We start from the raw sequence: 14,633 nt of genomic DNA on the forward strand, positions 1-14,633 counted from the left end.
CTTTTGTTTGAGATGATGAAAAAATTCTGGATTCAGGTAATGGTGACCGTTGTACAACATTGTGATTGTACTTAATGCCACTGAATTATACATTTAAAAAGGTTAAAATAGCAAATTTTGTTATATATAACTTATCACAATTAAAAAATAAAATAATCGCACAGCACTATATTAGTGATGTGAAGCAATCCTTAAAATACACTGCTAAATGAAATTCAAGATGTAGAACAAGAGGGTAAACAGGAGAATATAGGTAAATACAAATTTATAAATGCTCAGAACATTTCAGAAAGCTATGAACTAGTAACAGTGATTGCCTTTAGAGAATCAGATGCCTAGAGAACTAAAAGACTTATTTTTTATCAACTTTCTATATCATTTTCTTTTTTAACAGTACAAACAGCCTTTATTGGTCACAAGAGGAAGTGGAAGAGGAGGGGATACTACAGCTCCAGCTCCTGGGGCAGCTTCACAGACCCCAGCAATGCCTCCGAAAACAAACAAACAAACAAAAAACCCTTTCTATACCTTTGAATTTTGTGCCATGTGCATATTACCTAGTCAATTTTCTTTTAAATTAAAAAAGGGTGTTGGTTGCTCAAAGTCATAGTTTAGTATGGATTAATGCCATAGGGTGGCAACAAAGATATAAAGAGCTGAGTTATGATTTTAACCTAATCTCTTCTCTTATTATAGTCCTCTGCCTGGCTTTTTCAATAAATGATGTCCACAAATGAAAGCAAGCCCAGATGAAGTTCACATTAGATGTAGATGTTCCTTAGGGAATAAGGGAATTCTCTGTGCTCCCAAGGCACTCAGAACAGGACCTGAATGGCTTTTCTTATTCAGTTTCATAGCTAATTACAGGCCCAATTCTACCCTCAAAGACTAAGCTCTTTGAGGGCAGGTCTAATATACCTAACACCTCAGGGCTTGGCACACAGTAGGCACTTAATGTTTGTGGCAATAAAATAATAAACAAATGGTTGGACTATGACTACTCTGTTTCTACTACTACACAGGCTGGAGTGACTTTTTTCAGTAAATTTCAATTAAAGAGGAATAAGATTCTTTCTCAATGCATTGCCTCTTACCTGGATATGATTGCTGCCTTCATGCTGATTGCTAAATGCCAGCGTGCTGAGAATATAGAAAAGTTTTCGTATTTGCCGAGGGGACATTTTATCCAGATAATCTAAAATGCCCTGTGAGAAAAAAATGCCAAAGATATGGTTAGCAACCAACATTTTTCCCTTTAAATTAAAAAAAATTAAATCCTTGTAAGAGGTATACACATGGATAGCTAGCCATTTGATCCACAAAAGCTCAAGTTCTCTAAAGCTATGCTCAGAGCACAGAGGGTTGACATTCTGCTTAGTCTTCCTAACATATCTACTAGTTCTCCCTATTCTTTTTCTCCCCATTCCCCTTTTTTTGGTAAAAATATTCCACTAAAAGGTTTATCTCTGACCTTATTCCTTATCACATCATTCCCCCTCAGTTTCTACTCCATGAATTACTTATTCATTCTGAAGGAGTCACAAGGGAACTACTTACTTTTTGACCTTGGGCAAAGCCTCAGCTTTCTCACCCCTAATATGGAGATAACACATTTCAAAGCCCACACTTGATTATGTCAACTCCCTGTTAAAAATGCGGAATAGCTCCCTATTGTCTATAAAATAAAGTTGAAACTCTTTAGCATAGTATTTGAGACCCTTCATAATCTGGCCCTGCCCTATGTCTTCCCAGCCTCACCTTCTACCACCTCTCACCACGTTATCTTATTTGTCAACCATGCTAGTGAACTTGTCATCCCACGGACACAGCATGGACTTGGGTGCCAATTTGCTTCTGTTCAAACTGTCCTCTGCCTGGATGTACTTCTCTTCCTTTCGCTCATCAAATCATTGATATTTCGTCTTTGAAGATCTCTCCAGTTTCTAAGGCCAAATTAATTATTCCTGCTCTGGTACATCTATAGCACTTTATCTTTATTAGAGAATTCATCATGTTGAATTTAAAATGACTTGCTTATGTGTCTTACTTTCTATCATCAAAAGCGAGGACTGACTTTTGTATCCGTAGCACCCACAATAGAGTCTGGCACATACTTAAGTATAAAAAAGTATTTGTTGAAGGAATTAACACATAAATAGATGAGTTATTTCTTCTATTACTTGCCTTTCACCTCACCTCCTTCTCACCCCCTCCTACCAATAATAGTTCTCAATATTTAGAGTAAAAAATATTTTGGTTAACAGCAGCTATCTTTCAGATATATGCAAGAAAGAAAAATGATTCCATATATGTCAATGGAGGGACTAGATACCTTCACAAAGACCGCATTCATCCTCATAGCAGATAGGTTTAGAACTGCCAACTCTAGGAGGACATCCAATGCGATATCGACTTCAGCTTCATTCCCACTGCAGATATGGGTCACTAGGGCACTAATCACTTCCTATATAGAAAAGAGTCAAATGAACAGTGTGAAGCAAAAATATGGTATGGTCCTCTTAAAGTTCATGCCTGAGGCCATTCCAATCTCAACTTGGTTAAAATCTTAACCCACCCTATCCCATCATCTAATTTTATTATCTAGTTTTCATTAATGCTGGATTCAGGAGGCTTAGAATCGATTATGCCAGTCTAACTACGCTACCATTCAGTCACCCATAATTAATTTCTCATAATTTATCAGTGAGCACTATCCAAGCCCTGCTGATTTTGCTCCTTGGCATCATCTTTCTCTTTCTTATGTAGATTAAATATTACCTTTTAAGTTGTGGTTGTACTTAATCTACTGAAGTTTATTGAAAAGATGACACTTAAGGAGCTAAGGGTTTTGAAAGTTTTTATCAGTAAGACTTGGATGTTTCAAGCAAATATCAGTTATAATAGTTTTTTTTTAAGATATTAAGATGGTTCCAAAAAAATGGCTTAGATGCCATTCTCCCTTTCCTTTATACTACTGCTCCATACTGAGTCATATGGCTTTTTCAGTTGCAATAGCTACTTCATGCCAGCTGAGTCTGTTGCCCTGCTTTAAATTTTTAAAATTCTGTCCTCATTTTTAAAAGTTCCATTCAAATGTTTTAACATCATTAGTAATAGGTACAGTATATATAACAAATACAGAATAAGACACTTTGTTCTTTGTTTTCATAATCATTTTCCACAACTACAGCACATTCCTTATCCCTCATCTCCCTCCATATGTGCTATTAGGTTTTGTGTCTCATATTCATGGGAATAGGGTTAAGCCTTCGGGCTTTCTCCACTTGTTTTCTGCCACATTTTTTTCCTAGAAAACTCAAGAATCAAATGGCAGTTGATTATTTGCAGCTAAATTTTAAAACTACAATGCCTATACTGTGAAAACTGCCTGACAACCCCAGCCCTTTAAGCCATGGTTTATTTGAAGTATATTGAATTCAGATCTTCATTTTAGACTCAGAGAATTTTAGAGCTCAAAACACAGAATTAGATCCTCCAGTCCAGTCTCTTCATTTTATTGAGACAAAGACTAGAACTAAGTTTTCCCAATTCCCAGTTCAGAGTTCCCTCTCCTTCAATATCGTCAACTAACAAGAAATAAACATCAGATCACAGGCAAGTCACTTGGAATTGCATTTCTTCCCTTTTCCCTGTTCCCTTTTCAAAATAAATATTTCAACATACCTGCTGGCAGTAAGTGTCAAAAAACTTAAATGCATATTTGTATAGCAGACTGCCAAACAAAATTATACTCTGGTCTAGAGAGTGCAACAAATTCTGAGCCAGTGACAGAATGGATGGACAAAAATCCTTAAGAACCTTGAGAGGGGAAGAGAAAAGAGAAAAAAAGCTGCGGGAGAAACTTAGTTATTATAGCACTAAGAGTTGCTAACCTTTTTGGAACGTGAGATTTCTCTTTGCCAGCTCTCATTTTAACTTAAGGAACCTCAAAAATCTTTGTTTGACTCAGAATAATCATTCACCATTCTGAGTTTTCTCTCAAAATCAATAGGAATCAACATATAAATAACAATTGACCTTGAAGCTCAAATAAGTTAAATTACAAGCATAATAGCACTGTCCCTATCTGCCCAATTTGGGACTAGAATCCAGATCTTCTAAATTCCAGTCTCCTCACTCAGTCATACTGCCCCCTTGAGGATATACTAAGCCTGCTTTGCGTTGGTTACAATTTGAAATCAGTCTATAAGGTTCAATGCTAATTAAACTGATTTCATTTAAAGAAGATCAAGAAAAAAACTGATACTGATAGTGTTTTTAAGATGTTAAGATGTTTTAATGGAGCCAGAGTAAAAAGACAGTTATTAAGTCCAGCTTCTTTACTGATAACATTACAATAAAATCTTAAATTAAGCATTGAATTGGGTATAATGCTTTACTGAGGAAAATGCAGTAAAAAATTATATATGGTTACTGCCCTCTGGAAAATTACAGTACAAAACACATATCATTGCCAGAAATAAGCACAGAAAGAACTGCAAGATAAAACAGTGAAAACATTCAATCCACTGCTAAATATAAGACCCAACTACATATTTTCATTAATTCCTAAGCCCAGCCCCAAACCACTGGTCTACCAGTTTTCTAAGAAGGTATACACTGTTAAAATTCTAAACATTCACCTGCGAACACCATTTCCAGCTGACAAAATTCATATTTGAATGGTTATATTTCAACAAGAATGATTACCTAAGGTCTCAGTACTGAATGACCAAATAGTTATGGTTCAGAGATGCATAATTATGTCTCTACTAGCATTCTTCTAGTCCTGCTGTGCTCAGGGTTTTTAAAAACTATTTAACAGACACAGAAGGCAAGTCTGTCAAAGTTGCAGATAGCAAAGAGCTAGACAATTAAAATGATTAATACAAAATTAAGATTTGAGTCTCGATGGGTTTCAACGAGCTGAAATTAAGATAAAATTCTGTATGGGAGCTATAAAGCCTTCCATTTTAGGTTAAAAATCAAGTTAATAAGTATGTAATTAGAAGAATGAAATTAAAATATTTCCTATAAAAAGATTGGGAGTTTATGTCTAACAAGCTTAACATAAACTAATTTCGTGACCCTTTTGTGAAAAAGATGAAAAACAATCTTAGGTTGGTTTTATCAACGTCATAATGTCTCAAACGAGGTAAGTAAAAATCCTTCCATGTTTTGAAATACACTGAACTCCCTGTCAAAGATCAACATCCAGCAAAGGTGGTGGTGTCAAGATTCCCACACGGGGTAGGAAAGGTTAAAATAACCTCTGTACCTTTCACAGTACTGTTGTCCAATTCTCTGACACTTACAAAGTAATGAATATAGAATGTACTCTGTAGCAGCTCTTCTTGAAAGCAGCCTGATCGAATCTTATTTCTTAGCACCCTCTCAATGCACTTCTTTGTCTGAGTGTTGGTGCTATAGATGATGAGAAGCATCGTCAGGTCAAAAATCTATTGTCAGTAAATATGCAACAACAGGAAAATAGTTTAATAAATCAGTACATTTACTATAATGAAACAGCAGCTCTCAAGTTTTTCCCATTAAAACACAAAATGGATGATACTCATTTGCTCAACATACCACATGGGAGTACCTAAATTTTCACAAAACAGAAATATTTTTCAGAGAAATAAAGTGCCACAACTATTAATCACTGGTATCTTTTAAGAAAATATTAAAATAAAAGTGAAAGTCACATTATAGGAATAACTTTAATATCTTCACATTTATTAGAGAAAAAAGATTAAATCACTTGCCAACTTCAGTATATGTTTTCATTATTATTAGGAAAATTACTTTGTGAAAAGTTGGATTGTAAATGTCTGTCTTTATAAAAAAGGTTAAATTATGATACTCACTTTCAGAATATTACATAGCCATTACAAAGAATGAGATTATATTTTTTGACAGACATTCACAACATATTGTGAAGTAAAAATAAAAAACTTGCAAGATGATAATCATAATATTTGTAAAAACAATGTACAAGTACATATATGTATAACAGTGGGCATGCCTACACTCACACACACATATACCTGTGTATGAATAAAAAAAAAAATCTGGAGGAATGATTTTCCTTGAAAAATGGGACAGGGAATGGAGGGAAACTTTATTTTTAACATTTTTAGATTCATTGTGAGGTTTTTCCCTCCCCAATTAGCTTATATTAACTATGTCGTGTGTCTTTTTTCTTTTAAGTTTAAAAAGTCAAACGGGACAAAAAAGAAAAAAAGAAATTACTTGTAACTCACATAACTCAAGAACAAAAAACAAACAATCCAATTAAAAATGGGGAGAGGACCTGAACAGACATTTTCCCAAAGACATATAGGTACATAAAAAATGCTCAACATTTTTCATGTAAATAAAAATCACAATGAGATGTCATCTCACAACTGTTAGAATGGCTATTATCAAAAAGACAAGAAATAATAAGTGGAGAAAAGGGAACCTCTGTGCACTGCTGCTGGTGGGAATGTAAATTGGTGCAGCCACTATGGAAAACAGTATGGAGGTTCCTCAAAAAATTGAAAATAGAATTACCATAGGATTCAGCAATTCCACTTCTGAGTATTCAAAGAAAACAAAAACACGAATTCAAAAAGGTATGTGCACCCCTATGTTCATTGCAGCATTATTTACAATGGCCAAGACATGAAAACAACCTAAACATCCACCAATGGATGAATGGATAAAGAAAATGTGGTATAATATATATTTCGCTATTTCCAACGACATGGATAGACCTTGAGGGCATTATGCTAACTGAAATAAATCAGACAGAGAAAGACAAATACCATAGGATCTCATTTGTAGAACCTAAAAAAAATAAAAAACAAAATAACAAGCTGATAGATATAGAGAACAGATTGGTGGTTGCCAGAAGCAGGGGGTGTGGAATGGGTGAAATGGGTAAAGGTAGTCAAAAGATTCAAACTTCTAGTTATAAAATAAATAAGTCATGGGGATACAATGTGCAACATGGTGGCTATAGTTAATAATACTGTATTATATATTTGAAAGTTGTTAAGAGAGTATATCACAAGAAAATATATTTGTAATTGTGTGGTGATCGTTTTGCAATACATACAAATACTACATCATTATGTCATACAACTGAAACTAATATGTCAATTATACCTCAACTAAAAGAAGATATTTTAATAAAGGTTAGATGTTCTAACTTAAAAAACAAAAACAAATTATTTAGGACATCCCTTCACTGAAGGTCCTACTCATAGGCACCAAAATTGAGAATCATTGTTAACAGAACAGAACATAGCTATGAGAAATGACAATAAAGACAAATAAATGTGGAAGCATGCAAAATATTTATGACATAATATCAGGAGAAAAAATCAGAATACATAATTATATTTATAGTGATTAGAAATCTGTAAAAATAGGTATGCAGGTGGCCAAGGGTCATGCAAAAATAAAAATGGTTGTATTAGGGTATTTTGATCCCCCCCAACAAAAATTAGTGACTTTTTCAATATCATAAAAGTTTTTAAGATAATCATCAACAATTAAATAATCCAACTAACAAAAACCCCACAAAACAGATTCCAATTAAAAAAAAAAACTCTTAAAGGGAACCAATCATAAGAAAGTTAATAATTTGGCTTCTTGACAGAAGAAAATATTTCAGGAATTAAGACAGATTCAGTCCCACCGCCTTGACAGTGGATGGATTCACTCTAATCAGGTCTGCATGGGCAAAGAAAAGTAAAATATGGAATGTCATTATGTTGACAATTCTGTTTGGTAGGAGGAAGGGCAATCGGACGGATACAAGGACCTGACTCATGACACAGGGGACTCTAGTCTTCACCTCCTCCTCAGTGGGGACTTGGCTTCTTTGACTGTAACTCACTATGTTTGTTTGGAAAGTTAATATTTCCCCTTATGAATATTTAAGGCTTATTTTATTGCCAGAATAAATGTGTAGGGAAGGTCATCTGGCAAGTCACCCCCTCATATAATCTTTTCTAGATAGGTAATGTTTATTAGAGCAACTACAGAAGGCACAAAAGGGATGACTGGAGGGAGCAAAAGAAAGCAAGCAGGAAAAAAACACTAGGTGATTTCACTAATTTTAAGTGTGCAATATTTAAAATTCACAGTACATGAACATTACCTTGTGTTCAGACATTGGGGCAGTGCGTTCAATTGCCTGGGAAAACAAGGGTCACAAATATATTACAACACATTAGTAGAACACTTCTTGCCTTATTCAGCACGCCCTGTTCTCTTACTTGAGAACCAATCTGCCCATCTGGCAAATCTCGTCACTGATTGCCACTCATTTCCTCTTTAATTTTAAAGTTCCAAAGATTTCACTCACCTTAATCCAGGCTTCTGAAATGGTTTTCTCATATCTAACAGCTGACTTTATTACATCAAAGAGAAGAAAAACACAGTCCTGACCGCTGTTTTCTTGATTTCCTGAAGATCTACAAGTAGCAGAAGAAGAAAAATATCATTCTTCCACTTAGCAGAGAGAAACCTGTAAGAGTTGGGTTCCTGTCTACTAGCCATGTGCCTTGGAACAAGTTCACAACTTCATGTGTAAAATGGCTAATGAAGTTGTACTGCAGTCCATCTGGGACTGATGTGAATAGCCAAGAAAACACAGACACAATATATGTATGTATGTATGTATGTATGTATGCATGCATGCATGCATGCATGGACACACATATATACCCACATATGATTTGAAAAAGTGTATAGTATTACATAAGTGTAATATTACTACCATTATTTATAGTTGTGTTAAGATCTACTGTCCTGGAGTCAAGATAAATGTCAGAAAACTTTCCTTGCCTACGTGAGAAAAAGGGTAGTAACTGTTGATAAGCTTATACCTTGTTTGTCCTTTATTTTTCATCTTGCTTTGGGAAGCATGCAACCGAGAAGGCAAAATACAATGCTGCAGATCCAACTTCTCCCGAAGCTCAGAAATTACCTGTGGAAATAAATATTAGCTACGTGTTCTGTTTGTGCACACTGGATAGGCACAGTCCACTCTCTCAATAGGAAAACCATGACAGTCTCCTAAAAGCCTGAGGAAGTAGAATTATTAAATGTTAGACAAGGCATTTTGAAAAAGAGAGTTGGTGAAATAGCTAATGCAAGCATAGTATGTCATGCCCTTCAAAATTCCAGAACTCCTTGAGATATTAACTGAAATAGCAAATATAACCTGTAGTAGCTTATACAGAACAATAAATCTGGCTAGTAGCTCTATTCTCTCCCCTGAATACCATCTGGATTAATCAGCATTATCAGTTAGTTTGGGGACAAAAAACAGCAATGAGAACCTATTAATTTAAATAATTTATCTACATTTAGGTTAGTCTTTGATTGTTGAGTTTCGCAAGGGTATCACTGCTTCATTCTGTGGATCTAGCATCCTACTGGTGTTTGTTAGGAAATAATAGGGTACCTCAAGTGCATCCGTGGCTGTTACAGAATGAAGAATGAACTTGATTATCACAGGTAAATCGTCCAGTCTGACAGATGACAACTTACTTATCATCAATTGGCGGACCTAAACATAAAAGGCACAAAAAACTTAAATATTTTCATGTTAATACTTCGACCTAGTATTGACTTGGTAGGTAACATTAGAAAAATTACTTCTTTCACTCAGTTTTCTCACATGTAATTTGAGAAGAAAAACTCCTTTTATTTTTCTCTAAAATACTTGTTTTAATTTTTTCTAAAGCTTTAAACTGTTAATACTACTGCTTCTTCTGATAAATGGGTGTTATCATCTTACATTTTGAAACTAAATTTTCTATTGGCCAGAGGAAGACATAAAAAATTGTTACTCCTAAGGGAGCAGTTAAATATTCAGGCAATATAGGATATTTCCACTAAAACTTATTGCTTAAAACAGAGCAGCGAATTTATCATAGTATGGCATATAAAATTTACTGAAAAGAAAAAAGAGATCAAATGTCATTCAATATTGTTTCAGAAGAAAATTTTTATTACATATGATTACTCCAAGAAAATGAATGACTGACATTGGTTGTGGGAAATGAGAAAGCTAGTTCCGCTTACGGAGAGCAGAGTCCTTCTTACCTTAGACAGGAGCTTTGGGTCAAGTCGGAGGCTAGAAAGGACATCCAGGATCGGAACAGTGAGTGGTGTATTCTCTGTTAGAAGGTCACTATAAATGGTAGAAGAGAAAAGTTGTGCAACTTTTAACAGAGCTGGGCAGATAATGATCTCAAAAAATCACTCAGAGTATGAGAAGAAATGATATACTTAGTTCCCATTAAATGTCTGTTTACAGTATGTTTCATTCAAAAATTGTTTTGATTTTTAAAAATGCTCATTATAAAAAGTTCAAACAACAGAATAAAAATAAAAAACCTTCCCTCACCAACTCCACTATTCAGAGGTTACACACTTTTGAGTTTGGTACATATCCTTCCCGAGAAAAGGAAAAAGAAAACATACAATTATAACGACGTATGAGAAATATGATGGATGTACGTGCAGGACACTAAAGGAGCACAGGATAGAGAAGGACAGTGATAGATTCCAAGAGAAGGCTATACACAAGGACAAGCTGGAATTCAACAGGGCTATACCCAGAGGGAGCATCCTGCCTAAAAGTTCGAAGGCAAGAACTCACTGAACATTTCTGGAGGTAGCTTTGCAGATAGCTATAGAAAAGGAAGTATTATAAACTAAAAAATTTTAAGCTACAACTTCTAGGATAAACAAGAAGTTGCATTAAAACAGAAACACTATTACGCAGGGATACTGTTTTCCTCTCCTTAATTATTACCCTACCAATTACCATTTTTCATGTAAATGACAGTAAGCAGTGACTCACAGCAACAGATCTGATGCAGCAATGTGCATTAGAATGAATCATTTAGGGATCAAAGAATGTAGGTGTTTAATTAGCTCCACGAATGATTTGGATGTGCAGTCATGACGGAGGACCCCTTGGATAGCAGAAATGCTAATGAAACAGAGGGATCGTGTTTAAGTCTCCATAAGACCAAATTTATATACCTAATCCTAAGCCAGACTTCATATACACAACAGATATATACACCTTTAAAAGTAGGTAGATGGATCTACTCAAATACATATTCATTATTAGAAAAACAAGTCAAATCTGATACCCTACTCATGGAAGGTAGGCATTACCCTCTTTTACATAAAAAGGAACATTACCACTACTCTTCATACTGCAGTGATAAGGTTACCAGAGTGGAGATTTGCTTAAGGATGGAAACAAGGTGCTTACTTACCTGAGTTCTTTCCCCACATCAGCATGCTGGGAATCCCCTAGGATCTCAGGTAGGCTAGTGATGAAGTCATGCTGAAGGTACACTGGAGCAATACTGATCAGTTGCATAATCTTGGTGGTAAGATCCTGCGATGGAGGAGACTATTAGAATTGGAGCACATTACCCAGAATAGAGAAAGAGTTCCTACTCATGAAATGTAAAGCTAGAATTATTTTGTGTACAATATAATAACTATTCACACATGCAAACACAAAACCTAAATTCAGAGGTAAGCGACCCAAAAAATTTCACATGTGGGATGGTATATAGGCAAAAGAGTAGTGTAGATGGTATATTATCTAATCGGTCTGTTATATATTTTATTTCATTTAATCTTCACAACTCTATGGAGTTTCAATTCCCTTTTTTGAAATGTGAGATATGCACGGTTTATTACACAAGTAATAAATGGCAGATTCAAAGTTCTAGCCCCAATGAGACTCCAAAATTTATGTTCTTCTAAGTAATTATTTAGCCTTGGAATATCTGACAACAATTAGTAGAATAATTTTAAGAACTCTGAAAAGAAATGGGCCTTAAGCACTAGGCTCAAAACAGATTCTACTTCACCAAGGTGCTTGATAACAAATAACATAATTATAAAAACTTCCTAAAATTTTCAATATAGTAGTCCCCACTCATCTGAGGGAGATACATCCCCAGACAGCCAGTGGATGTCTGAAACCATGGATAGTATCAAACCCTACATATACTATAATTTTTCCAATATATACCTATTTATGATAGTTTACTTTAAAAATTAAATTAATTGGCCCAGTAAGAGATTAACAATAGTTAATAATAAAAATAGAACAATTACAATGATTTGCTATAATAAAAGTTATGTGATGATGATCTGTCTCAAAATATCTTCTTGTACTGTACTCACCTTTTCTTATGATAATGTGAGATAATAAAAAATGCCTACATGATAAGATGTAGTGAGGTGAATGACTTAGACTTTGTGATGTAATATTAGGTTACTGCTGAGCTTCTGAAAATATGTCAGAAGGAGGATCATCTGCTTTGGGTGACTCTAGACCATCAAGTCATGACAATGTTAATGGCTGGAAGTCAGGAGCAGAAAATGTCAATGGTTGGGAATATTTAATAGCTTCTGACTGAAACCATGAAAAGCAAAACTGCAGAAAAGGGGAAACTACTATATATAATCAAATTAAAACATCTGCAGTAAAGTAGGGTAGCTTGGGATCTCACTGCTTGAGAAATAAAACAGTAACTTCTGTACTTTGAAGACTAAATCTTTCCAAACATTTAATTTATTTAATAAACAATATCCAGTCATCATAATTAGGTAAATTTCTTTTTTTGGAGAAATTTAAAAGGTGAAATCCATGAATCTCAAAATATTAAAGCTGAAAAAGTTAATGGATGAATTTAAAAATGTGAATTTTTCTGTTTAGAAATGAAAAAAAAAAAAAAACCTTCCAAATTCCAAGTTTGGTTAAGTGTGGAAAACACACTATAAATCTAAGAGAAAGAAAAAGTCCCAAAGCCTACCTTGCCATCCACAACTCTGTCAAGCCATTTCAGTTGACTGATGATGAGTCGAGGCATGCTGATTCCATCACTGTTCACTCTGAAATGTTAGGATGAGAAGACAGGAAACTTAGCCTTTCTGACTTATACAACAAACAGCAAGCATTAATACTGCACAAAACTTTTCAGTCATTAAATTAACATTTACTGAACACTTACTATGCATTGTGCACCATGAGAGATATATAGGTGATTTTTAAAAACAGCATGAGATATATGCTTATATATGTTGAGAAAGATGTATGTCTGGAAGAAGACACACTAAACTGTTAATTATGGCACATCTGGAGAATGTTTATAGAGAGGGGAAGAAAAGTCTAGAGAGTACTTCTTAAAATAATGTAAACAATTAAAAACCATAAAAATAATAAACTTTAAAAAATTGAATAACATGAATATTTTAAAAAGGTAAAAAACAAATTCCATCAATGTGATAAGTACTGAAAAAGGTAAGCATCTACAGCTATGGAAACACAGCAGGTCAAATTAAATTATGTTTGTGAAAGTATTAAAAACCATTTATGGATGAAAAAAATGTTGGCTCAGTTATAGTCTCTGTCTTCCTCCCAACTGATAGTCTCTGTCTTCCTCCCAACCTACTACATCTAAAGTTTTGGACCCCATCCAGTTTCTTTGTGACAGCGTTCTTGGCCTTTGTTTACTACAGTCAAGTTTTCTATTCATCTTATTTTATCTATCTATCTATCTATCTATCTATCTATCTATCTATCTATCTATCTATCTATCTATCTATCTAAGTGCCTACAGCGCCTGGTATTCCAAGGTCGTCTCCCATCCAAGTACTAATCAGGCCAGACCCTGCTTAGCTTCCACTGCAGTCAAATTTAACTGCTGAAAAAGACTTAGCCAGGACATAAAGCATCTAGTAAGCCATTCAGACAAAGCACAAAATTTTAAAGGTAAATCTTCAAGTTTATTATTATTGTATAATAGACACTGAAAAAACATATGAAGGAGAAAATAAAAGTAATCTATAATCCTGTCATCCAGGATGTTCACTATTAATATGCATATATATCTATGTGTATGTGTGTATGGATTTATCTTTTTTTAAAACAAAATGCTGGGCTGTACTGTAAACAGTGATTTGTAATCTAACTTTTTTTTCCAATTAATGCTTGGTGTTAAATAGTTCTCTTTAAAATTTTTAATGTCCACATGATATTCCATTGTGTGGATATACTTAATTTACTTAACAAATCTCCTATAGTTGAACATCTCAGCTCTCAACAATTTTTTGTTATTTAAACAGTAATCTTATTCATTACTATTTTCATTCACAATTATTACCTTAGGACAGAATTAGGAGACATGGATGAGCATTAAAGGGTATGTGAAATCTAAAATTTTGATATACACAACTTACTACTCTTCAGGATGACTGAACCAATTTATATGTTTATCGGCAAGGTATGAACATGCCTGTTCATTACACTCAACAAAGGAAATCTTTTGAGAGTGGAAAAATGTATTTATTGTTTTAAGTTTGTCTTTGATTATTAATGAAATTGAGCATTTTTTAAAATCTTTGATGCTCTTGTATTTCTTCTTTGTGAATTGTCTGTCCATGACCTTTATCTACTTTTCTATTAAACTGTTCATTTTTTCTTAGTCATTTTTTAAAGTAAATTTTTTTAAAAGTAAATTTTAAAAAATGGTACAGTATAAAATTGAAAAGGTAAACAACAGTATTCAGAGAATATCTGACTCCAACCA

General features: G+C 34.2%; 1 protein-coding gene across 1 annotated transcript in view; it reads right to left on the reverse strand.

Annotated features, from left to right (window-relative positions):
- Window positions 1-14,633, reverse strand: part of FANCD2 (Fanconi anemia complementation group D2) — a 51,724-nt gene that overhangs the window by 26,624 nt on the left and 10,467 nt on the right. The window contains exons 8-18 of the mRNA XM_011370665.2: window positions 12,858-12,936; window positions 11,298-11,422; window positions 10,108-10,195; window positions 9,464-9,568; window positions 8,883-8,983; window positions 8,360-8,468; window positions 8,153-8,188; window positions 5,316-5,459; window positions 3,685-3,819; window positions 2,333-2,464; window positions 1,095-1,205 (exon numbers count right to left, since the gene is read on the reverse strand). Coding sequence (XP_011368967.1) covers window positions 1,095-1,205; window positions 2,333-2,464; window positions 3,685-3,819; window positions 5,316-5,459; window positions 8,153-8,188; window positions 8,360-8,468; window positions 8,883-8,983; window positions 9,464-9,568; window positions 10,108-10,195; window positions 11,298-11,422; window positions 12,858-12,936 — 1,165 coding nt within the window. The remainder of the gene's footprint in view (window positions 1-1,094; window positions 1,206-2,332; window positions 2,465-3,684; window positions 3,820-5,315; window positions 5,460-8,152; window positions 8,189-8,359; window positions 8,469-8,882; window positions 8,984-9,463; window positions 9,569-10,107; window positions 10,196-11,297; window positions 11,423-12,857; window positions 12,937-14,633) is intronic.

The sequence above is a fragment of the Pteropus vampyrus genome, unplaced genomic scaffold (genome assembly GCF_000151845.1).
Source record: "Pteropus vampyrus isolate Shadow unplaced genomic scaffold, Pvam_2.0 Scaffold171, whole genome shotgun sequence".
Taxonomy (NCBI): domain Eukaryota; kingdom Metazoa; phylum Chordata; class Mammalia; order Chiroptera; family Pteropodidae; genus Pteropus; species Pteropus vampyrus.